Source organism: Diadema antillarum, unplaced genomic scaffold (genome assembly GCF_040938485.1).
Source record: "Diadema antillarum isolate AM-2024a unplaced genomic scaffold, OU_Dant_1.0 seq00000097_RagTag, whole genome shotgun sequence".
NCBI lineage: Eukaryota > Metazoa > Echinodermata > Echinoidea > Diadematoida > Diadematidae > Diadema > Diadema antillarum.
In genome coordinates this window covers 149,185-176,862 of record NW_027271186.1, presented here as the reverse complement: position 1 = coordinate 176,862, position 27,678 = coordinate 149,185, and the positions used below count along the sequence as shown (strand labels likewise).

The 27,678-nt window shown below is 38.5% G+C and overlaps 2 protein-coding genes across 4 annotated transcripts in view; one reads left to right on the top strand and one right to left on the bottom strand.

Annotated features, from left to right (window-relative positions):
* Positions 1-13,917: 13,917 nt before the first annotated feature.
* LOC139726717 (kelch-like protein 24) overlaps positions 13,918-27,678 on the bottom strand; it is a 25,757-nt gene continuing 11,996 nt past the window's right edge. For 2 of the 3 annotated variants that reach the window (XM_071637703.1, XM_071637701.1), the window contains exon 2: positions 13,918-19,185. In XM_071637703.1, coding sequence (XP_071493804.1) covers positions 16,923-19,070 — 2,148 coding nt within the window. In that variant the 5' untranslated portion in view covers positions 19,071-19,185 and the 3' untranslated portion in view covers positions 13,918-16,922. Of the gene's footprint in view, positions 19,186-21,785; positions 22,009-27,678 lie in introns of those variants that run through there. The other variant, XM_071637702.1, reaches the window with a different exon arrangement.
* Positions 21,834-27,678, top strand: part of LOC139726735 (COMM domain-containing protein 4-like) — a 27,010-nt gene continuing 21,165 nt past the window's right edge. Inside the window, exons 1-2 of the mRNA XM_071637728.1 lie at positions 21,834-21,963; positions 22,813-23,001. Of these exons, the coding sequence (XP_071493829.1) occupies positions 21,834-21,963; positions 22,813-23,001 (319 nt within the window). The remainder of the gene's footprint in view (positions 21,964-22,812; positions 23,002-27,678) is intronic.

Genomic DNA, 27,678 nt, shown 5'->3' with positions numbered 1-27,678 from the left:
TTTTGGTTTTTTTTTTCGTTTTAACGAAATTTCGTTGTAACCGAACAAATATAATATGCAATGTATAACGAAAAGAAGGAAACCACGCATAAAAAAATTTTTGTTTGTTGAATCCTCATCATACGCTGGAAAGCTATGTGAAATGGGAGAATACCTTTTTAATTTCGTTTAAATATTACATTTTAAAAAGAGCATAATGTTGTTTGTGTTGTCACACATGTGTAGAAAATGACGGTGTAGGATTTGGTTACAGTTCGCTATTCCAAAGGTTCTTTTCTTACTAAAGTACGTTACTCCGAAGACTCCTTATTCCGAAGTTTCGCCATTCCCGGGATTCCGATGGTTTGTTTATGTGAAGGTTCGCATTTCCGCAGAATCATCATTCCGAAAGTTCATAATCTAGATCAAAATAATATATTGTTCATTTTCCGAAGGTTCGTTGATCTGAAAATGAAATGAGGTTCGTCATTCTGAAGGTTTATAAATCAAAAAAAAAAAGAAAAAGGTTCACTAGTCAGAAAGTCCGTTGTTCCGAAGGCTTTTTCATCCGAAAATGAAATAAGGTTCGTTATTCCGAAGAAATTTTGTTAATGAAAAAAAAAAAAGATGAGAAAGGTTAGTTATTTCGAAGATTTATTTATCTTAAGACGATTATAAAGATTGCAATTCTTAAGTTTTGTTAGTGTACTCTCCTTTTTCCACCATGGATTAACGATACTTTTTGTAATGTTCCGATTAACGAACGTTTTGAATTCCTATCATTTTCAGACTAACGAACCGTATAAGAATAAGAATAAGGACCATATTTTATTATCGAATTAACGAACCTTTGGAATAACGCCAAAATGTGCTTAATAACAAACCCTCTTTCATTTCCGAACTAACGGACATTTAGTTGTATCAGAATCTGTGTGTTTTGTATTAAAGGACTTCGGAACAATGAAACAAACCTTATCTGAATTCAAATTATTTTATTACAACAACGCAAGTTCCCCTCGGAAACTGTGCGTGATACACGGAGTGAACATTTAATGATGCGTTCGCTCATGCAGAGACGCTTTAATAATGCTTGTTCCGCTACGCATTTTCGAATGCGATCCGCATTTCGTTATAACGGAGCGCATTTCTTTTGTTTTTCTTTGTCAGTGGCGCTCAGAAAACACTTCGTGATAACGAAAATTTTGTTATAACCGTCTTCGTTATAAGCGAATTTTGTACCATAGACTTTAATGGCGATAATTTTGGGACCAGAAGTTTTGCTTCGTTATAACGAAATTTCGTTATAACCGTGTTCGTTGTAACGGGAGTGCACTGTATCTTTATTTGTGTACTTCGTCTCTGTCTTAATTTGCTTTCTTTGCATTGTTTCATCAATTTTGTAACTATTTTACTGTTATACCGTTAACGCTCATTTCAGAATTGCCCTACTGCATTATTGGGCATATTAACAACTAGTATATCACGGATGTGGGAAGAGATTGTCACCTCCTTGGTATGATCACTGCAGAACATTACCTCCCTTGACAATTACTCCTTATTAAAATTAGGCTCCAAACAATCACCCCTCTTACAATAACTCTCCCCCAGAAAATTACGTCTCTCATTGTTATTTTCGAACACATTAGCTATTTGAATTGAAAAAAAAAAAACCCAACATTTTTTCATATCGTCTGGTTTTGGTCGAGACCTAACTTCAGGTTTTAAACATCTTTTGGGTGAGATAATTAGAAACCCCTTACGAAATATTAAAGAGCATGTTATTCCAAGAAGGATTCAATTTTTTGAGAAAAAAAAATACTCTTGAAATGGCCGGGATAAAACAGAGCAGCCCTATAATGTAAAAAGGATTCTGTCAACTACAACTCTCCCTAGATCTATTCAAAAAGAGGGTGCAGGACAAAAGACTTCGTTAACAACTAGGGGTGTTTTGTAAAAAAAAAAAATAAAAAAAAATACCGTTAAACTCGTAATATTTTACTCTTTCTAATGAGACTAACTTATATTTGAACTGGATTTCCTCTTAAAGTGTCGAGAACATTTAATTTGAAAACTAGCACAATTCTACTTGTATGTAAAACAAGCTGTAATTTTACTCTCATGACAGATTAGGGCACCTTTTGATAAAAGTTGCCAGTTATGACATCTTGTTAGTATCTAATAATTTCAATAAAACCATGGGTTCTGCTTGATTGATAAGCTCGAGTCACTGACTTGTTACCATGGACCTGCTTTGATCGACCTACAACGATTGGTAATTGTGTGGAACTGACAGCTTGTCAGGACTGATAACTTTCATAAAACCGTGCCCGGATCCTATCAGAAATTATGGCTTTATATCGAAGAGTCCCTCGCTAATGTTAAGGGAATATGAATTGCAGTGAAATCAACTCTCCTTTTCTTATGTTTATCGTCTATCATGTGTTATAACGGTAGAAAATAAATGACAAGCCAAAAGAGTGATGACAGTGTAAGAGAAAGGTGCATCTTCTGATATGGTGTTATGAACTTATGGAAAATATACGACGGGTGGTAACTTTCGGGGGGCGGGGAGGGAGGGTTGTCCAGTGATAGGTAAGTATCAGGAGGGGGCGGGGGGGGGGGTTCGGGGTATTGTTAATGGGGGGGGGGTAGTAATCCGGGTGGTAGTTATCCTGGGGTAGTTATCCGGGTGGTAGTTATCCTGGGGGTAGTTATCCGGGGGGTAGTTATCCGGGGGGTAGTTATCCGGGGGGTAGTTATCCGGGGGGTAGTTCTCCGGGGGGTAGTTACCCAGGGGGTAGTTCTCCGGGGGGTAGTTATCCAGGGGGTAGTTATCCGGGGGGTAGTTATCCAGGGGGTAGTTATCCGGGTGGTAGTTATCTGGGGGGTAGTTATCCGGGGGGTAGTCATCCAGGGGGTAGTTACCCAGGGGGTAGTTATCCGGGGGGTAGATGTCCTAGGGGTAATTGCCCTTGGGGGTAGTTGCCCTAGGAGGGTAGATGACCGGGTGGTAGTTTTCCTAGGGGGTAATGGCCCTGGAGGGTGATTGCCCTGGGAGGGTAGTTGTCCGGGGGGTAGTTGCCCTAAGGGGGAATAGACCTGGGGGTAATTATCCGGGTGGTAGTTATCCGGAGGGTAGTTGCCCAGGGGGTAAGTGCCCGGATACGGTAGGCAAATGATTGACTTGTATCGATGCGTGTTTGCCTTGTAGTGTTTACAATAACCACGAATGATCATTAGACAAGTAATTTACGGAATACTCATGACGCCATAAGTGATGATTTAAGATAAATGCAGTACAGTTTTAAGCCTTTTCATGGCGTTTTTCAACAAGTTCTTAACTGAAATCCTACCTACAAGGATTCATTTACAGACAGTCTATTCTTTGTGTGTGTGTTTTTTTTTTCATTTGTCGTATTTCCTTCATTGTCACTCAAAAGGATTTATGATATCCTGCAATGTTCTCTATTCCTACTCTCACTGTATATATTACTTGATACAGATTTGTATAGAAGGTATCATGCTTTTAAGATGCTGGTAGTATCTTCGGTCAAAATATGTTATCACATGTCATATATGTTATAACACTGCAGCCTGTGCTTCAATTTCACGTCAATTGATGACGCAGTAGTCATTCATTAAAAGAACAAGATACGTCATATGCACGTTGAATGTTTCGAAATAATTTTACTCCTTAAAACAATCGTTTATGATATTCGAAAGCTATAATATACCAGCAAATAGATAACAGAATCTACTCTGGACGATTCAAGCCGCGTTAAGTTATGCAATTATTCATAGATATCTGATGACATAGGACAAAGGAAAGCACAACGTACAAAGAAGATATTGTGCATGAGGCACTCCGACAGTTCTAAATTATTCTTATGAGTAAAGAGAGCTTAGTTTAGAGTGATGAATTCAATGCAAAAGAATATTGATGCGTCACTGGATATATTATAGTGATATCACCATATAGCGATATCTCATCGTTATGGTAGAGGGAATAGCAAGTTGCCTGAAGCAAACGCGGCGATCCCCATTTCCACAATGTGCGAAATCAAAGACTTCATCGGATGTTCGGAAACACACATTGCTAACCAATCCAAGAAGCCTATCTCAGACGCAATCTAACGAACGGATGTATGCCGCAAATTGTCGTGAGCGACAACTTAACTTCTATTTATTTTTCCCGTCACGAGAACGCAGTTGCAAATTAGTAGTTTTCTACTTTCTTCTCCGCGGTCTATTTTTCGGTGATATGGATGGTGTTCTATAACAACATCACCTTGGAGCGTTTTGATATTCCCAGGGTCATTTTTACCTTGAAAACACTCCCAATAATTTTCACCAGGGATTGAAATAGCCGGATGGCGTGAACGTGGTTTGCCTTTGCGCATTGTATGTCCCCTTTTATGTCATCGTTGGTAAGCACTTGCTTATAAGGCTCGCATCGTTTCATACAGAATGTGTTGTAGTCTGTGAAAGTGTAAATAATTCTTGTCTGTGTGTATGTGTTTGTAGGAAGGTGGATGTTATAGAACAGCTCACTTGAATAGTCCAGTAATATATTGCATTGTTCTTTATTTGTTGTTGTTGCCTCAGCAAAACAATGACATGGATGATCAATAGACTCAAAAATTATGATCACATATGAATAAATGGAAAAAATAAAGAAATATATATATCAAGATGCGAGAAGGGGTCCCGACCGTGTACAGAACCAGTGTAGCTCCTTCATTATTTATTCAGTGCGAGAAGATAAGAGCATTCGCGGACGTAGCTAGTGATCAACGTATGTGGTTTATATATGATTTATATATATGAAGAGCTTGCTTCCAAAAGGCGCTAAATCCATCATTTTTTAGTGGATTATCAACAATAGCAAACAATGAATATATGCCCTCAGAAGTCAAATACTACTTGTTTATAATATTGATTAAAAATCCCTAGTTGGCCATCCCATCGCAGTACAAACGGAAGAAAGGTTATGTTTTATGTTTAATCTTATGTTTTAAGTTCACGCTATCCGGCTATTTCAATCCCTGGTAAAAATTATTGGGAGTGTTTCCAAGGTAAAAATGACCCTGAGAATATAAAAACGCTCCAAGATGATGTTGTTATAGATCACCATCCATATCACCGAAAAATAGACCGCGGAGAAGAAAGTAGAAAACTACGAATCATTTGAGTGGTCCACAATTTACAAGCATGCTTTTCAGTGGACCTCTCAATTCTTTCTCGTTTTTTTCTCCAGACATGGCTTTGTATTTTGCCGGTATGCATGTATAATTTTGTAATATAGTTAACTATCATTTACCATGTAAAGTCGAATTACATGCCTATGTTATATCTTCTGATTCATTTCGTGTTATATTTGCCGAAAAAGAGAGAAAGAATGAAATAAATGAAATGAAAAAAAAAGAAATGAAAAGCTTAATCTCTTCAGAGTCATCAACTGAATAGATATTCTAAAATAAAAGTACCAACCCGTATGCACTGCTGCTATTTATCAACTTGATTTATGTCATTGTAGTGTTACTATTATTTTTCTATCATTGGTATACCCTAAACGTTTTTCAAGGAGACAAGGTGAAACAACGCAACAGGAGTCCAGAGCAAATTGAAATGCTTCCTCTTGTCAAATATTCCAGCGCATTTGTAAATCTACGGGATATATGCAGATTTTCCCATTATGTTGAATACTTTTTTTTCATAGATTTTTACTCTGTGACTTTAAACTCGTATGAATTCGTAAAGAGGTCTACTCATACACATATTCGCGCACACTATTTTCTTTGTTCATATATTGTTCCATGATAGGAAAAAATAACATACTAAATAAATCAGTCACTCATCAATGCTTTATGCATGATATGTATATATGTATGTATGTATATATATATATATATAATTATGTATTTATACATATATATATAAACCCTTCAAAAAAGGTTTGGAAATCTGACTTCAGTTGTAAATTTCTCCAGTTTGTAAGCACTGTACAATACATGCTTGATATCAATGGAAAGATCATCAAATTCTCTTTGAAATGATATCCTACTCATTATATGATTATGTTATCAAGTAAAAAGCTGTACTCAAAAGTGTCTGATAAGGTCTGCATTGAAAAGCTGCAAAATGAACAAGAACTGTCCGTATGAATGAGAATGGTCGTGAAGAGTAAATAGAGAACATGTTCTTTTGTGTTATGTCTTTTGTTCTCAACTGGTCAGCCATGGAGGCAAATTTCGATAGACATTTGAACTTCACATTCAAGTTTTCAGTGGTGCCATGCCAGGCAATTTTGATAGTTCATCAAGTTTTATGGTTGTACATCATGCCACGTGTAAGCAATGTTAAAAAAGCCCGCTCCATAGGGCAAATTGAAGCTGAGATGCTTCAAAAAGACGATCACCGCAAGACCACATAGAGCGAGACTTGTGCGCAACTTTCTCGAGAGAGAGAGGGCATCACTAGAATGGACTGGCCTGCATGCAGCCCCGACCTCAACCCCATAGAACATCTTTGGGATCAACTTGGCCGAGCTGTGGGGAAGAGGGTCACAAATGCAACGACATTGGCAGGACTCCGTCAGGTATACTGGTTGACAAGTGGAACGCCATTCCTCAGCAGTGAATCACGAAGCTAATCAACAGCATGAGGACACGGTGCCAAGCAGTGGTGCAAGCACTTGGGTCGTCCACCAGATACTGAGCCCCGATCATGTTCATTGACAATTATAAAGACAAAGTAAACATAAAGTAAAGACAAAAATAACGACAAAATGAAGACAAAATAAAGATTAAACTCCAATAAAACCAAGACCATGCCATTTCACTTCTTTATGTCTTTGTTGTGGTTAATGTGGTGAGCTTCTGTGAGATAAAATGGTTTGAGCCATGATCGTTTGTGTTTGTGTGTGTGTGTGTTTGTTTATCTGTTTGGTTGAACGCATACATGTTTCATTAGATAAAAATGCTGATGTTACAGTAAATGAACACCAAAGAAACAATGGGGAACTCACTCATAACGAGGAAACTCCATTAAGAACGTCAAAAATTGGGCCATTTTGCAGCTTTTAAATCCTGATTTTACCTCATATTTGTAGTCACTGCACCTTCATGTATACGATAATCATAACAAGTATGGTATCATTTTAAAGAGAATTAAACAATCTTTGTGTGGTACTAAGCACAAAATCTTAATGAATCATTTCTGAGGAAAATGAGAAATGATTGATCAAACTCAAATTTCCAAACTTTTTGAGGGCTTATTTATATATATATGTATATATATACATATATATATATATATATATATATATATATATATATATATATATATATATACATATATATATATATATATATATATTATAAAAGCTGTATCGCTTCGGCGATCCCTCGCATTTATTCCAAAGTTGATTTAAATCCTTTGGGTTAGTGTCAGGTTAATGTGTGTGTGTGTGGCACACATACACACACTAGAGCTTCTGACCACACGAGCAAAGAGAATTAAAGCCTTTCAATAGCTCAGTCGGTAGAGCACCGGTCTAGTAATCCGGAGGTCTCGGGTTCGAATCCCGATGAAAACCCGTTTTCTTTGCTCAAAGTTACATATATATATATATATATATATATATATATATATATATATTATAGATTATAATGTAACATAGAATTAGCATCCGGGTTTTTACCATAAACATAAAAAAGATAAGTGTCAACTAATGAAAAAAAAAAGTATAGACGTAAAGTTTATACACCAAGAATAAAAAAGAGAACAAATAAAAGAGAGAGATGAATAGACTGATATAGCAGGGACGAACCAAAGGAGTAAAGCAATAACTGCAAGGAAGCAATTTCGTAGAATGGGGAATAGATAAGGAAGAAAGGACAATGCCAAGTGCTAAAGGAACCAAAGGACCCCCCCCCCCCTTAATGAAACGACCCAGGACTCAAGGGGGCGCTCTAAGCTTACACATTTGCCATGCAGTTCTGAAAGTCCAAATAGAATCGATTCATCCCGTGAGTATGTCGAAACTGGTCAAAATGTCAATCCAGTCCAGCTTTTGACTCAGCTGAAATACCTCGCGCAAACTGTTGAATGTGAACAGAAACAGCAAACAATAGAGCGCCATCTATCTTCGATAATGCCAATACATACAAGAAGGGGAAAAAAATCTCCAAAATGATTCTTTGACATTATAAATATTATATAAAAAAGATATTCCGTAAATATTCATTTGTGATGGGAGTGCCTTGATATTTTCAGATTTTCTTTTAACTTATTTGGCTGACATTGCATATACCATACTTGCGATTGTAAATGTGTAGATATGTTTTTACTATCTAGGAAATACTGTGGCACTTTGTGTGTGACTCGATGGTGAGTTCGTATTTGACTGTAGATATGGCCTAATATGTAACTCAAAGCTGTTTGGAGGCACACCAGAGAAAGAGAGAGAGAGAGAGAGTGAGTGTGTGTGTGTGTGTGTGTGTGTGTGTGTGTGTGTGTGTGTGTGTGTGTGTGTGTGTGTGTGTGTGTGTGTGTGAGGAACTTGAAAGTTAACGGAAATGATAGGCTTGATATCCGTCACAACAAACAGATCACGAAATCCAATGTAATTGATTAACCTTTGAAATGGTCGTGATTTGTGACAAAATGAATAACTACAGAGTACGTACATATGCATAATTCTATTTATATTATATGATATTATGTAATGTATATATAATATATTATATACAGAAATAGCAATGATAATGTCACAAGAGAGGAATGCATTAAATGCCAATCTTGATTTTAATTAAAAATCCAAATTTTCGGGGGTCCTCCCCCTTCGTCAGGAATGGCAGTGTGAATGATGTCCGGATGACATTCACACTGTCATCCCTGACGAAGGAGGAGGACCCCCGAAAATTCGGATTTTTAGTTAAAGTCAAGATTGGTATTTAATGCATTCCTCTGTTGTGACATTATTATTGCTATTTCTAGTACTGCCAATACGCGGAGCAACTACAATATATATTTATATACATTATATATATACATATATATATATATATATGTGTGTGTGTGTGTGTGTGTGTGTGTGTTGGACTTCGAATATTATTATTATAAGAAGAGGGAGTCTCGAATACGCCATCTGTAGTTCCAACAAGAAGGTGTTTATTCACAAAATTTTCAACCCGCCTCGGGCCTTCGTCAGTGTAGTGTATACTAGTACTTTTTTTACTAGTTCTTATAATATATCATGGCCGGCGGAACCGGGGGGGGGGGGGCAGGGAGGCTCCCCCCCCCCCCCCCCCACTTTTTGTGCACCATGCAAGGAATATATATGGTGTCATCACTTTCCCACTTTTTTTAATCCGGAAGTACGTTAAGCCTCTTTTACACTTTCACGGATTGCTTCACGGATGACCACGGATCGTCATCCGTGGTCTTCCGGCATGCAAAATATCAATTTTCCTCTCAATGCCGGTGTGAATACGATCCCAACTAGGTGTCTACACGGACAAGTACGGAGGCTGCACGGACAAGTACGGTGCCTACACGGACAGGCAAGGAACGAACGTGGACCAAAGCGGAGCTAACACGGATATCAAGGAAGAGCACGGATGCAACTGGGTCCCTTCGCGCTCTTTACACGGACTTCTCTAAAATGATGACAGATGACATTTACTTTTGCGCTTGATACTTTATCATTCTCGGGCAACATGCCTCCAGAGCTAATAACAAGCACACCGTCAGAAAATCTACAGCAGCCTACATACGCCTGGGCTTGTAGACATCAGGCAAATCTCTTCTTGTAAACTCTGATTTTGCGGGAACATCATGACATAAACAAAGCAAAACAAAACAAAACAAAACAATTCAAAACACACACGCACACACACACACACACACACACACACACAAAACCATCAAGGAAATGTGTGTGGGTCACTGAAGCTTCTCAGGCTACAATTATTCGAAGAGTATGAGGGGTTGCTGGCTGTACAGATGGGGGAAGGTATGTGAGCAAATTTCGTGGACTTTATGAGCTTGTATTGGTAAAACACACGAATTTCTCATCCCAGATGGAGCCGATGCTAATACGGAAGTCCCGATGTCTTCACGGATTGTCCCGGAATGAGTACGGAGGCAACACGGAATAGCCGGTGCCTACAAGGAAGGAATTCGGAGGCAACACGGAGTAGACGGTGCCAACAAGGAAGAGTTCGTATTGATTTTCATCCGTGATGTCCGGGATGAAAAATTAAGCAAGCTTAATTTTCCCCGCGGACATGCCGGGTGGTCAAGGACAATGCCGGATGACTTCACGGAGTCAGCACGGTCATGCCGGAAACAGTACGGATGATCCCGGATCGACGATCCGTGGTCATCCGTGATGCGATCCGTGAAAGTGTAAAAGGGGCTTTAGTGGCACTGAAAAGAAATAGATAGAGATCTTGAAGTGTGAGCGCGGGAAGGCTCTGTTTTTCCACTGAAGAGCTTTTTTTCTTTTCTTTTTTTACTTGTCAGCTGAAGACACCCGGAAGTGGAAGGAGAAACATGAGCTGAAGACCTTTTTTTTCAGCTCATGAAACCCGGAAGTGCCCCCCCCCCCACTTTTGAAAACGCTCCGCTGGCCCTGTATATAATACATATACATACATTCTTTAACATAAAGAAACGATTATGTATATTTTGTGAAGTGTGTGCGTGTGTATTGTAAGTAATACAATTAAACCACTCCCTACGGTGAAATTATATGAATGTATATGGTAAATTGTAACATTTGACTTGACTCAATTTGTATAAAACTCCACTCATATGTGTGTGAATCTCTCGAGTGAGACATAATATTCGCATGAGTCAGTGTTTCCTCTACTCGTATTGGCATAATCTCACTTAGATATGGAAATAACGGCAAACCTTCTTCTATACTGTACCTATAAGCAAACAGTGCTGTAAAAGAATATAATTTCACGTTGACGACAGACCGCATTTTATCAGCAGAAACTTTCCTAACCATAAAGGGGATCGACATCCAGATGGAGTTTATCAGATATTATATATATATATATATATATATATATATATATATATATATATATATATACACTCAACCAAAAAAGTAAGTTCCCCCTAGCATTTTTGGATATATCTCAAAAAGTATTTTACCGATATAATTCAAACGGGAATGGATAGGGAATTTTATTACTCATAACATGAATGGCATATCATTGTCACCAGATATCATTATTGGTGTGAAAACATGTATTTTATGTCAAAATTGCATTGACTTTTACACAAATAATCTAACAATCACTCATGATTCTGAACTTTTAAGCATGGTTTATTGCATATTTCTCTATCTCTTTGTTTTCATGAGCATACAGTGAAGTATTCAATAATCAATATGTCCACCATCCGCTTCAATGACCAGCCGGCATCTCTTCCTCATACTGTTAACTAAAGTTTGTACTTGGCGCGGCTCAATATTGGCCCATGCTCTCTGCAAAAAGCACATGGCTTCGACAAACATTTTCATATTGAAAAGGCCTATTGTTTAAAAAATATGCATAACATCTATTTAATAGGGAAGCACATTGTACCTGAAGAAATTCCTGAGAATTACATAACAGTTTAAAAAGGTCATTTGCTAACTTGCATAGGAAATGTACACAATATGCTTCACATAACCTTAAATGCAACTTTTTTCCCCATGCATTTTGACATAAAATGCATTTTCACACCAGTAATGATATCTGGTGGCAATGATATGCCATTTATATTATGAGTAATAAGATTCCCTATCCATTCCCGTTTGAATTATGAAAATCGGTAAAATATTTATTGAGATATATCCAAAAATGCTAGGGGGAACATACTTTTTTGATTGAATGTATATATATATATATATATATATATGTGCATCACTACAAGTGACTCGCCCGTTTATAAACACCTATACATAAGTTAATTCACGTCGACGTAGCCAATGTTAATACATCATTTAGTCCTATGTCTCTACTATAGGACGCTACCCATGTTTAATTTGCGATCCTCTTCTTAATTAATGTTCATAAGAAATGTGCTTCTCATTGCATGTCATAAATCATTTTCCTTAATCAGTAAAATTTGAGTATTACAATGGATGATAGTATGATACTGTTGACAAAAATGTCGAGGATACCAGTTGTAAACTTTTAAATCTTCTCTGAGACCTTTGCCGTTGTTCATACTGAGAAAAAGATACGTGCCAGGGTCACCTGTATTTATCTCTTATAAAACTGGGGCATGCCGTGTACTGCGGATATTGTATTCTCATTGTCCCATATTTCAGATGTGATGAACTAATACCCAAACCGCGAGCAGAAAACAAGTCAGTAAGAAAATGTAGAGTTAGCCAGATGACAGCCAAGGTTCTCTTTTACCAGGGCTGCTCTAGGCTACCTAATCTATCTTCAACATGGTGGTGGTGATTGGCATGACGCGTTCATATAAGATGCCATACCAGTGACATCAGATCCCTGCAGGAAAGAGAAAGATTGGCTACTTAAAAATCATTGTATGAAGTAGGAAATGTGACCCCATTAGAAAATCCTACACCAAATGATAAAAATGATAGAAGACATGTCTTCAATATTTATTCTACATTTCCAACTACACAATAAGGGAAAAGGAAGAAGATGAATTTACGTAAGGCTTTCAAAAGTCACGAAATCGTAGTTGTTGTTTTTTGTTGGATGTGTGTGTGTGTGTGTAACCGAGATTGCCCCCCTGCAACATCGTAGGCGTTGATTACCTCATGCAGCTTAAGTCGATTTAGATGTAATCTAGTGGTCCCGGAGCGCATCATTATGCGATGACCGCAAATAAGGAGCTGTTCTGCTCACATAGTATAATATAGTGTATCGATAGGTCTTGGCTTCACAGAATATTGTAATCAGAAGGCCTTAATTGTTACCGATTATTATCTCGCTCACAAGCTACGTTTGGAACATCAGATCAAAACTTGGGTATTAACCAATCAATAAATCCAATATACAGAAAAGCGTTTGCTATGACTGCATTATTCTTTAGCTTATCATCTCAGCATGTGTATTTGCGCCATATCATAGGCATCTTTATTAAATTCTACATGATTGTGTGCTGTCTGATTACTCAGTGTTTTGCATGCTCAGTAAGTTTGCATGTGAATGTGTTTGCTTCGTAAGTCTTTATTGCGATATAGCCTAATGTATCTGCTGCCGCACATTTGCAACATAATTATATGGTTAAAGTGATCTGCTTGCATTATAAAAAAAAGACAAACCCGAGAATCAAGGTACTTCGAGTGAGATTATGCTTGCAGAATAAATCCACTTATGCAGAGAAACAAAATGCGCTTCTCTCACGGACTGATAACGGGACACGTATCCCCGATAAATTGTGGTCAGGATAGAAATTACAAGGCTTGGGGCATGTACGTCGGTAATTTATTCACTGACATTTAGCCGAGATACATTTCATACGTTCCTTCGTTTTTGAGCCAGTTGTGCTCTCTGTTACTTCTACACACGTGTACATGTGTATCTGTGTTATCCATTCCATAGTGTCTGCGGTGTGATATAACGAAAATAGAAGAAAACTATCAAGTGCATACACCATCACACCATCACTATTTCAGGGTAAATTTGTCGTTAATTGAGTATAAAAGCACATAGGATTTAAGCAAATAGTTATAAACTATATGGCGATGTGGGTTAAAAGGCAACCTGTCTTTGGATGGAGAAGTTGTTTTGAAGGTTTTTGCTTCAGTGTAGTGTCTTGAAGCGACTGGAAACTCCATAACTTACTTAGAGATGATTGATAAGGTAAATATTACAACGCGTAATAGTATTGATAGCACAGGACAAAATTTACACCATAATCAACACACAGTTGACCAACACAGGAACAACATTCGTGCGCAACAGTCGTTTATTGTATACTAACATGAATGAATGAATGTTATGACATTGACACACTATGCATACGACGACACCATTACGGCTACAGTGTAATCACCTTATCCTGTCAGACGAGTCCACGTTTATGACCAATTAAAGAATATTTTCGACCTTATGCAACTACAAATAACCGAACATTAATGTTACAAGCACTTTCAAATGAAGACGTCACATGTCACAGATGTTATTATTTTGTTCCCATTGCAACCCCGCAACAAAATGTAAGTGATATTGTTTTGTTTTGTGGTGTTTTCAAGTGCACAATTACGATTGTCTGTAAAGACACTGCGAACCTGTTTTTCCTTGAGCACAATACGGGTACTAGCGGTAAGTGGTACATTTTCTTGATTATTCTCAACTACCTATCGTAAACTACGTTTTCGTGTTCGTGTGATAAGCTGGCATATTGAAAGGCCGGTGATATCGAAAGTGTTTTGGTCAATAAACAAAGTGTAGTTCGATAGACCATATTTGATTGCATATATCCATGTAGCAGTACATATTATGATTCTCCGCATTTTTACATCTTGAAAACTCGAAAGCGTTAACTTTTCAAAGAGCAAAACTATTTGATCAGCCTTATCAAACTGTAAAGGGTTTGTGTCTTATTTAAACCTAATTTCATGATCGATTTGTTCAATTCTTTTTAATGGAATGGTTTCAACTTTTGACAGGGGTGGCGATTTTGTTCGCATGAAGAAACGGGCTTATACAAAATTCTTCAAGTTTTAAACATAAACTACTGACAAAGAATGTTTCTAACAAGCAGAATCCTTACTCCAGGCTTTCCTGACAAAGCAACAGATTTCACGTATCGAAACGTATTTACAATGAACAGATGAAATAAATAAATGACTAGATGGCTGTACGTCCTTCGGGGAAATATCCAGAAATGTGAATACTTACGTAAACAAGTACTGGTAAATCATTTTGTTATTGCTTGAACAAGAGGTTGTAAAGGCCAAAATGCGTTCTTACAGTAACGTACAATGATGTAAACAAGTCGAACAAGTTGTGACATAGCTCCATATATACTGGACAGGGTTATGGCTAGCTATACGAAAAGGGTGAATACAACGGAAATATATTCGCCATCTGACAAATAATCTAGTATAGCAGTGATTTGTTCCATGTTATAAACTTGCGAATTTTTGGGTAGGAAAACATGCAAATTACGCGGCGGTATGACTAAAAATTGCATTTGATTATACTCGATAATACATTAGCTAGCCGAAGAATTGAAATATATTGCCTATATAACAACCAAGAAAAGCTTTCTGTCGTGTGTTCGCAATACAATACAAAAGAAGACATGCTAATTTTGCTCGAGGAATTCTTGTGATGTGATATCTATGATGAATTTTGGGTAGACAAGTGTAATTATGTGAGAAGTCGACTTTCAGGTCAAGACCATTCAAACTGCCAGGTTTCAACATCGTGTTTTTTTTTTTTTTTTTTGGGGGGGGGATGTTGCTTTTGTCTTGCAGTGGTCATGAAACAATAATAGATATCAAAGGACATCAGTAAACACCTTGAAAGATAAAAGAATAATTCTGACGATGATAGGACAACAATACTAAAGACAGCACCAAGATTATGTTTCATTAAAAACGATAGTTGTCACAATCATTTGCAATCTTATGATGACTTTCATCATATTTTCTGGATTATCGCCAACTGTACCTGTAGAAATGGCTAAGGTTATTTTTTTTTCGTTTTCATGATAAATAACACGAAATGCTCTTATATGTCACACGAACTACCATGCGCTACGAGAGGTGAGTATGTTCAAACAATGTTTTAGCGAGTAAGACCGACTTTCACAAAGTTACAAACCTTTACACCAAGTAACAAAAAAGTAAGCGTCTCATTTTTTTTCTTCTTACTGTCCTTATGGACCAAATCTCGTCACTTATTCCATTAGGACGACATGAGTTCGAACCACATTCCTTAACCAATTACATTTCTGATTTCAATACAGGTTTGCATTTAATAACTTTCTTGCTAATCCAACGGTTTCCACACTACAGTTGTATTAGCCCGTACTCTCTTTGAATCGTGACTTCGAGTTGATATGATGCCGCCGATCATTGTCACGTACCATTAACAGTGTCAACTCCACCACATCAGCAAAACAATTCCCTACTCTTTACCACATTAAAATCATGGCCAATTGCATCTTGGTCATGGAGCTTTTTGAAGCAGATGCGCAGATTGCGAAATCTTCAATTTAAAATACCTTTCAATCAAAGCCGAAATAGTGACGGTGTTAGAGCACTCATACCATACATGATCTAAACTTTCCAACCCTTCTCACTTATTTCCACCGATATCAACAGAACTGCGAAAGCTATATGCGATTATTGCAACAATAACAACGACTAAAAAAAGAGAGAGTAAATACATTACAATCATACAACTGCCCTGAAAATGGTACATTATTGGGATGGGTATCTGATATGTCCAGTCCAACGGGAAAGCATATTAGAACCTCATATCAAGTACAAAAGTTTAAATGAATAATTTCAGGATGGCATACTTATAAAGATATAGACATTACAACCAGTGAAAAAGATTCAAAGTTACTTGGATGGATTCAGAAGCATGCAGTCAAGGGCGAAAATGAGACATTAAGCTTCAAACAGTAGAATGTTCATACGTCTCTATGACAAATGTATATTTACACCAATCTACCCTATACTTTGCAAGATAGAACATCCAAACATGGGGATTAAACAACAATTAAGCTAACGTGAAACTCCAGTTTGAGAATCCAATTCAAAAGGCCATTTAAGATAATGGGTTAATTTCAGATCACCTGGTGTTAGAAGTAGAAATGACCAAGGAACAAAATGAAAAACAAAAACCAACAACCTTATGAAATTGTCCTCATTTCAAGAACAACTACTATGACGCTGCGATTGTAACATAATTTGCAAGCATAAATGCAGATACTTTTTATTCCGAGTCCTTAGACATTCGCCCTACTACGCAGCTATATGGAGACACCAAAGGTGGCCACGTTTCCTTGTCTTCCACCCAGGACGACTGACCAGGCTCTAACCGCCACACTTCCGCCTCACAGTCTTCCATCCCATTTTCTCCTCCAAAGATGTAGATGCTTCCATTCAAGACAGCGGTGACGAAGGACATTCTACCCTCCTGCAACTCCGGTCCGAAGCGCCACTCGTTGTTGTCGGGGTTGTAGATCTCGACAGACTTCAACATGTTTTCAGGTCCCACCTCACCCATGGCCACACTTCCGCCTATCACGTAGATCTCGCGATTGGTGACGGCGACACTAGCACAGGTACGAGGAAGAATCATGTTGGCTACGGTCTCCCAAGTGTCGAGTCGTGGATTGTAGCAGTAGAGTCCATCAAGGACAGTGTCTTCGGATTCACCGCCGATACAGTAGAGACGTCCTCCGACAGCAACGGCCCTGTGACCAAACCTGACAGCTTGCGGCATTGGTGATATCTGTTTCCAGATATTGGTGGTAGGATTGTAACACTCAACGCTCGCAAGAGCGTCATCGCCATCACTACCCCCAACAGCATAGATCAGACCATCTAACACCGCCATACTGAAGTTGCAGCGGGCGACGTTCATCGCGGCACGCGGAAGCCATTTCTTCTCGAAATGATCGTAGAGAAATAGACCGCCTCTGCGATTGGAATACAAACGTCGCCCGCTGAACTCCGTCGGTTGCCGTGCCATGACGTAGATGCTGTTCTCACCGGTGATGACGCTCTCCGCATCCTCCATGAGCTCCGGCAGCGCCTTTACGCGGTACGTTGTCGGATTGTTGATATCGCTTAACATCTCGCTCGTGTTGCTCAGGAAGACGAACATATCGGCGAACGGCATTCCCTTGCGCGCAGTTGTGTTGACCTTGGATAAGTCGAGATCCTGGCGTCTGTCACGCAAAACGTGATACTGCAAGGCACTGTCAATGATCTGCTGGCATCCCTTGTTGTGCGATACGACGCGATCCCGCTCAACCACATCGTGGATATAGTAGGGACTGATAAGGCCAAAGCGAACGTGAGCAACTACATCGGCGAGGTCGGAACGGCGAGATTCAGGGTCATGCTTGACCCACGCCATCACGGCCTCATACACGATCTCTTCCTTGTCAACATTCAGCTCATTTCTGGAAATGAGATCAATCACTTTGTCCTTGCTGAGGCTCATAAACTCCTCCTCTCGACAAACTTCGGAAAAGTTGTCCATGACCAAGGTTTTAGCAAGTGCCTCCAGCTTTTCGCAATTGTGCGCAACAGCAAAAAAGTAGATGCCGATAGAGTTTCCTACGGTGATATGCTTTTCCAGGAACCTTGCGCAGGCATCACGCAGTGTAGGCATCTGGAACATGTTGACCGCAAGCATTAATCCTTGTACATTGTCCTCATTGATTTCAATTTGTGATGTGTAGGCGTAGTCCAGGATGAGGCGCATCGAAGGGGCGTCTATACCAATCAGGCGGATTTTACTCTGTCTGCTCTCAGCCAAGTTGGTGGTGAACATGGCATTGAAGTAGGGACTGCTGGCTGCCAACACACATTTGTGACAAGGAAACTCTTCGTCATCGACTATCAACGTAACATCAACCAGTGCACCTTGCTCATACAAAGACTTCAGTCCATGAACAACTTCTGCCACATGCTTATTATCTTCAAACTGATATTTATCAGGAAAATTGTCAAGAGAGTCCTGTGTTTCTAGCTTTGCTCGCAGCTTTGCTTTGCTGCCCTGTCGCTCGATAATTGCAGCATGCTTCTCCCCTACCACCTCTATGCCGGCCAACATCGATGCTAGCGCTACAGTGGAAGACGATGAGCCACTGTAGTTTGAAGATCCACCGTAGCCTGATTGACCCGATGACGATCTTGAAGTCGAATGGGAGCTGCCGCTGCTGTATGGGGATGACGATGTCGTCGAAGAGTACGACAAGCCCGAAGACGAATGACTCGAACTCGATGTCGTTGACGGAGTAGGGCTGCTTGAAATGCTGCGACGGTCACGGACCCGATAGGAGTACGAATAGTCGTCGCCACCACCACCGAGGAGGGATGCAGACGTCTCCATGGCAGCAATTGTCATGTTACGTCTGCGGCGCGACGGGGTCCCTATCGTGAGGCCGAGGAAGTTGTACCCAGGAGAGAAGAAAGTTTCTTGTGTTTGCTACGGAGAGAAGAAAGGATGAAACCGGTGGGATCTGTGTAAAAGAACAATCAAACAATATATATGAAGTGATTAAAAAGGCACTCACAGATATTTCATAATAATAACACGTAAGGCCTACGGTATAAAATGTTAGTGCAGGTAAAGAAGTCTCGTTTGAAAGCACAACGAACGAGGTTCACACTTTACGCCCATGACATTTTAACTGAAGTTGAAGCTGAGAACCCGCAAAAATGATTGAAATCTGATACTACGATTCATCTTTGAAATTAAACTCAAGTATGCCTAATACGATACAGGAAATACAGTGGAGACATCACTACCATTCATTTCATAGTTTATAGACGAATTGCCGCTGTATAGAAAATACAATCTGCTTACGGAAAAGCAGATTCTAATAGTACTCTGTCTCTTAGGAACTTTAAATCAAAAATTTATTGACATTATTAACAGAAATATAGTCTGTGGCTATAAGTTATGTTTAAGAGTTAAAGAGTGTAACAATTCTAGCAACTTTCCACTGCACCGTAGAGGAGCGAATGTCACACGAATGGGATTCAAACTAGCAGGTATTTTTCAATGTTTCATCAAGCTGCAAACTGGTTCGGCACTGCTAGATTTAAAATGTAACGTCGATTTTCTTTGATCTTTAAACTTTATTTTAAATTCTATTAAAATTTACGTTGCATGATACATTTTCTTCAAAGAGTACAAAAGACTGAATAAGATAATCAACTGTTGCATCAGGTAATTGATATAACACACACCCATCTCCAAATTCTTTCAGTTACATACGTATATGAATACGGGTGTACTTTCCCATACATTAATTCGTAGATTTAACCTCTTTTAAAGGAGATCTCCGGATGATTTTCAAACTTTTACATATGAACAACTATGTCCAGATAACAACAAAATTATTCATACCCCTGGGAAATTTTTAGTTTTGAGCAGATTTCTTGCAAGTAAAGGATGGAGTGACAGTGATTGGGTGTTATATCTCCAACATTTCTATTGTTATGCAAATGAGGTGAAACTGGAATTAATGTCAATTTATAGAGGACGAATAAGAGTAAAATGTTAACGCCCAATCACCATCACTCCATCCTTCACTTGTAAGAAATCTGCTCAAAGCTAATAATTTCTCAGGGGTATGAATAATTTTGTTGTTAACTGTATATTTTGGTTATACTGGGTACAGAGTTTCAGAATTTATAGTGATTGGGATGAGAAATAAGAATATTTTCAAAATTTATAACAAATTACTATGAACAGGGATGATGACATGGCAGCCTCACTATAAAAATGCATGAGTTGGGGCTCAAGGAAGCAGAACAAAAGAAGATGGCATGCATAAATTCTACACAGGTAAACTTGTTAAGCACGTGGTAATGTAATGGTATTACATAGCTACATTTCTGAAATAATCTTATATGAGGCTCCTATGTCATCATCACTGTTCAGTGTAATTTGTTTTGGTTTTTTTCAGAGTATTGATTTCTCTGCTCAAGGACCACCATAAATTCCACAAATCTATACATGGAGCTTTCGATTTATGTACTCCATGATGTGAAATTATGAAAATCGTCTGGAATGCCCCTTTAAGACCAGGTTTTCACAAAACTATCACCTAGATATTGCAAGTTTTTTTCATCTACATAAGTTGAAACTTGTCATTGTGATATAAGTACGCAACAAATCTGTTGCAAAAACAGAATAGATGAGATGTTGACAAGAAATTCATTCATGAAAGATAAATGACGGATGAGAGCCAATAGGAGCTTCCTTTCCATTTTCTTTCCCTAGCATAATGCTGTGTGTCATACTACAGATGATGCCCATTAACCACATTATGCACCTATTGTATACGTTCCTTTTAAATCATCACTTTGCAAAATTATGCTTCTGTACGCACGATATACTTGATTTAGGTGACATGTGATCACATATTCAAACAAACAATCGATGAACAATGATGAGTTAGACTTTCTAGCTCAGACACCATACAGCCGTCCACGTGGCAGCGCTTAAGACGGAAATACGTGTGCTCTTTAACAACATTCTAACGCTTGTAGTTCCATCAAAAACAGCAACAACAAAACAAACAAAGAAACAAACAAGTAAACCACATACCGTACAGTCATGGCCTATACAATTCCAGCTACATGATTTTCCTGTCAACAGTGACATTGATGTTGCTGCAAATATTAGTGGGTATATCTTCGCTGCATTACCTTAACCGTGTTACCGAAACTGCATGATGTCTCAAAACAACCGCAACAAACATTGCAATGACCGATTACCATTCATTACAATATTTCAGACATGGTAGCTGAAAAAAGTACGTCTGTTATGCTACGTAACAACATGCTCAAACTGTCATGCTCAGTTGAACTCAGCATGAAACCGAGTGGCGAGTGCCGACGATCTCATTAAACAGTAAGGGACACGTGAGTTCACTTTACCAGACACTATCATTAATGTCAGATGAAACAAGCTATGAAAGAGACAACTCTCCAAACCTTTGTGATGGATGAATGGGGGAGAAAAGGTTATCGCACCCATCCTCTCTTTCTCCCTCATAACACTGCGAGTATTTCAGATAACGTACAAGATTAGGTGCAGAAAACGTACTTGGTAGGCGTATCAACATGGTGCAGTTAAAGCCATCGTCACTCGGACATGGGCGTGGTCCGTGGAGGTATTTCTTCCGAGGGTGATGGGGGCATCGGCGTAGTTGTCGACAAAGTGTCTGATGACTTTGACGATGACGATACTATGACAATGATCACAATCGCAATTGTGATGACGAGTATGAGAAGGGCAATGAAAGCCGCAATGCGGCGATTCTGCGGGTTCCTACAATCCATTTTCCTCCTCTTTCGTTACGGATATACTCCGCTTTGACAATGCACCACGAAAAAGAGTACACGGTAAAAATTGCGTGGAAACGAATGCAAGATGTCCGGTGATGAACGCTCCCTGTGTAAATGGCGAGGGGAAAAAACCCATTCCTATATCCGACCGTTCGTACTCCCAGTAATACATTAGCTTGTTGGGCGTCGTATGGAACCTTGTCCTCCTACCATGCTGCGTATCAAGCCATTTTTCAAGCCATAATATTCCTCTGCTGCAGGCAGACTGGCGGCCATGATTGGAGCAACATGCGCATGTCAGCCTTGATTATAGTGCCGCTTACCGTGACCTTCCTTGAAACTTTAAAGGATGAGTGCACGCCCCGTCGAGCAAGTGAAAACAAGAAGAGGGGGAGGCCCTGCCCTGATGAATGACTTAAAGTCAATACACTTTTATCGCGGGGAGATGAAACGCAAGCAAGTTGATGAAACAAAATTTCACAAGTTGCTATATACGATAGAAGTGTAACTACAAGATACCCATTATGCATTTCGTTCTCTCAAATTTATCATAATCCATCACCATGGTATCATTGCAGTAAATCCCAAATTGTCCAGAGAACTATCAATCTACCTCCGAATTATCTGATTTGACAAGCGTGAAGCGTGAAGAATCTTCATGTCAGAATTATCATAATCATAGGCTGGAAGATTCCATGCCCAATGGGTTGAACGTTTGCTGGTACACCAAGCCTCTTTGCCATGCATATCACACGGACAAGGCTCCTCTTTTTTTTTTCTGACAGGATTGCCTCCTACAGTTAGCAGTCCCTCGCGTTTTGCAAATTCCGACTTTAATGCAACATGGCATCGGACAATCCCAGGTGCAGAGAAGGCCTTCGCCGATTCGAAAGGGCAGAATGCAACCGCTGTGAAGGCGATGAATACTGATGACCCAGGGAGGATCAAACTTGTCTTCACGTCCACTGGATATTGTACAGGTTTTTTGTTACGTTCAATCGGCCGATGCTGGCTGGCCAAAAAGCAATGTAATCAATAGACAGACACTGTTCAGATGAAAATTTCTGTGCAAAATATGTATGAGCAATAAATGTTAACACTCATTTATTGAGTACAAACTATACGTTTTGAATAACATATTAGTTTTGAACAAAACAGCTTAAATAATTTCCTCGATAGAAGAGCAGTGCTTATTCTCAGCAGCCATTCACTGAATATTGTAGGCTACAAAAGTAATAGAGTTACCAAAAATTAGTTAACATGTTATCATGGTCATAAATCTCGTGGTCATAAATAACATGGCAATCTCTGCAGGAGAAATGCCTGCATTCACTCTTTTATTTTTTCTAGGTTATTGAAATATGATTTTTTTTCCCTTTGACATTGTTGATACCGCTTTACAATCTGCATACGCCGAGTGCAAGCGTGTGGACTGTTTGGATAGCTTAGTTTAGACAGTGTATTTTGCTCAGTAAAAAGGGGGGAAAGTCAAGGACGATTTTCATTCCCTAATGTGAGGTCTTCCATCAATATAGGATGGAGGTCGAGGCAATATACATACACTCTGTGATTTCAACAGCAATGCATTCTTAAACGCCCGCATTAATTGCATGTAAAAGACGTCCCTTATAGGATAATAATTCATTGCCTGTTTATACCTAGGATTAATGATATACTGCACCACGTACCATGTTAAAGGACAAGTTCACCTTCATAAACATAAGGATTGAGAGAATGCAACAATATTAGTAGAACACATCAGTGAAAGTTTGAGGAAAATTGGACAATCGATGCAAAAGTTATGAATTTTTAAAATTTTTGTGTTGGAACCGCTGGATGAGGAGACTACTACAGCTTGTGAGTCATATGCGTACAACAGTATAAAGAAAATGTAAAAGAAAATTCAACATATTATCACTTTTTTCGCATAATAAAAGAGCTCTTGACTTGCCTCTTTCTAAAGGCAGGGGGAATAATATTGCCCATAACATTTGTCGGTAACGAGTCAGGGGAATGTGTACTTTTTTTCAAAAGATGGAATTTTGTGAAATTCTCTTTATATTTTCCTTATATTGTTGTACGCAAGTTATTCATACACTGCAGTAGTCTTCTCATCCAGCGGTTGCTGCACAAAAATTTTAAAAATTCATAACTTTTGAACGGATTGTCTGATTTTCCTCAAACTTTCAATGATGTGTTCTACTAATATTGCTACATTCTCTCAATCCTTATGTTTATAAAGGTGAACTTGTCCTTTAATATTGAATTGCAATTAATAATTACGATGAAGCCAGACCAAATAGAATGAAATGTCAGCGCAGGACAACGTCATTGAAGAACATGCACAGTTTATAAGTACGCATTTACATTGCAACATGTTTCATGCCGTCCAGTCTCTGATGGCCTTTCACTCTTCTGATAGTGAACCCGTGACTCCGCCTTCTTCGTGACCTTATCTAATCGACATTACAATGTTATCGATAGGTATGTGTTCCCGAGGGAGGTAGGCGATTATACGACGCGAGTGCTCGCAATATTACATTATTACTGTGTTTCACGTCTTACCCAAGACCAGCTCAGCATATGCTAGTATTTTGTTATTTCGCTGCTGTAGTATAAATCATTTGCTTTGCAAACTATAAGAAGACAGCAGCGAAAGATATGCCAAGGTCATAGAGCAACTATAGGTGTGAGATTTTGCGGGACTGTCAGTGCCAGAGGGATCAAAGTGACCGAGCAGAGGAGGGTGTGTGTGCGTGTGTATGTGTGGGGGATGTACCAAACCCCTCCTACGGCAGGGAGCTTTAGCATTTTTAAGCTGTCAATCTTGTGATCTGACATTTTGGATTTGATATTCTGATAACAAAAAATATTATTAAAATATGTGAATTTTTTAGGTGGTTGGAAATCTATGTTTTGTGTGTGTGCATGTACGTGTGTGTGTTTGTGTTACTTGGTAGCTCTGCAGAGACTGAAATATCACTGAATGATTGTACATAGAAGACTTGAGATAGATGTAAACGCATATTCTGTTAAGCACCTGTTCTTTTTATCGTGATGCACGCTGATCTATGTTCACCATGCTACATTTGCGAACGTTGCCCTATGTAAGAAGTGAGGCAATTTCCTTTGGCACTTTACTGTGCCAACAACCAAGAACATTGCCGAGCACACTAATGTTAACTGCATGGAATGACTGTGGAATGAGGTAGTTATGAGCAGCGGGAGCAACTCAATATCTGGTGATTGGAATGTCCCCGTAATTTCATTTGAGTCCCTGGATCTCAAAGAGAGTGGAATGAACCTAACGATGAATATATATCTCTTCGGAAAAAAAAAAAAGCATTACAGTACAGAATGCTTTCCAATGACAGAGTGTCCTTATGTGCATTCTTTCCACACACACACACACACACACACACACACACACACACACAAATATATATGCATATATATATATATATATATATATATATTATATATTTATATTTATATATATGTGTGTGTGTGTGAGTGTGTGTGTGTGTGTGTGTGTCCGCTTGCATGGAGCATGCGAAATCTTATGTCATGGGAAGTAGAAATGTAAAAATCTAAAATTTCTATCTTAAAATCAGAATTCCCACAGCGAGCCAATCAGGTATAGAATATAGAATAGAATAGAATATAGAATAGAATAGAATAGAATAGAATAGAATAGAATAGAATAGAATAGAATAGAATAGAATAGAATAGAATAAAATGAAATGAAATAAAATAAAATAAAATAAAATAAAATAAAATAAAATAAAATAAAATAAAACAAAATAAAATAGAATGGAATAGAATGGAATATGTTCGCATAAAAATCAACAACAAAATTAGCCCCGCTGACTTGAATCTGATTATAGTCGTTGAGGTATTTCAGTATGATCAACAGACAGAAATGATTATCGGATAACTTTATCATCAAAATCATGGACATTAAAACTAGGGCTCCCTCCTGCCCTTCTCCTCATCTTTTCATCTAAAAGATCTGAAGAAAAAGTAGATGAAAAATATTTTAAAAGGGTTCTGAGATGTCAATAAAACGATAATAACGCCCACCCTTTTGTTCTGTTGAGCTTTGTTGCGAAAATATCTGAATTCATAATAAATGACAGCTCTTGCAGCTCTCAAACCAAGATTTATCTCAAACTTCAAATACCATAAAAAGGTATTGGTACCTAAGACCAATTAGAAGAAATTATTGTTACTTTTTATTTCTAGTTCCGTTAAAGTAGGATTTCCTTTTGGGCAAGTGAAAATAAATTATTGTGGAACATTGATATTATGACTATGTATAGGTGTGTTTATGTGTACAGGTGTACATGAAATTAATAGTGACTCACAGCTATATATACAGTTTGCAAATAGAATGCTACATAAGATGGGTTCACCAACAGAACTAGTAATACTGTAAGAACCTGACGACATTTTTGTTTCTTTTGACTTCATCACCTCATAAATCTCAGCTGTGATCTAACTGTGAGTGGCACAAAGGTTGGCGTCCTCCCACTCTTGGACGTACAACAATATGCAGAGTGAAATCGGATATCAGCTGACGATAGCTTTCAGAGATACATCCGGTCCCTATATACATTTTGTCTTGCAAAGACCGCCCAAGGCCTATCACAGCAAAAGCAGGCTCCCATTAATCGAGACTGACTGGGGGTGGGGGTCGGTGACAGGCTATAGTGACATGACAAATGCTTACTCTCGATGACATGTATGTACACATACACGAGAGTAAGAGAAAAATTGAAATTGAAAAATTGAAGGGAAAAATTCTACATAGATATGTATATTCAGACGTCACACTTGCATGATTTCTATGAAAGAGAGTGAGAGAGAAGGGGGGGGGGCACTTGATCAATTTGACTCTTTCTGTAAGACAATAGTGAAGAATTGAAGGATATCATAGAAATATGGTTTTACAAATGTACATTTCGTTCAGCTGCCGCAACTTTTGTTTCAGAATGAAGTTTGTGTGAGATTATTTTCAAACATTTTGTGAGTAATGATTTCTTTTCACTTTCTTGACAGAGTAAAGATTGTCATTAACCATTTAAGATACTACCGTTTTGAACATACCACGATGAATGTTTTACTGCATACATGTATTCACAATATTTTTCGAAAGATTTCACTCCCCTTTTTACCTGCATTGGTATAGAAAAAAAACCCTGATAGAACTGGTAGATTATTTGTATAGCTTGTTGATATACTCAATGATAAGCAAATTCAAGTTATCCCGGTATTAACGTAAATTGACTGTGCATTGCTGAAAATCCCTCCGTTATCTACCTTAGATGTAGATGTATTTCGAACCCGAAAGTAATGGAAACGCTCCGTGCAAGAGAGCAAAGTAAAGTAACGTGATCCTCATCGAAAACTTTTGATATTTTCATTCAACCGCGAATATTCTTGAACCTATGTATCGAGTTTTGCACCAATCAAAATCCATGATGGGGTTCTGAAGAGCTTTTACTACTTTGACCTTAGTACTGAGTACAGACACACACACACACAGATCCACACGCATACAGAAACACACAAACACAGTGTGTGTGTGTGTGTGTGTGTGTGTGTGTGTATAATGATGATGATGAAGAACAGCGCCATCAATCCGTACA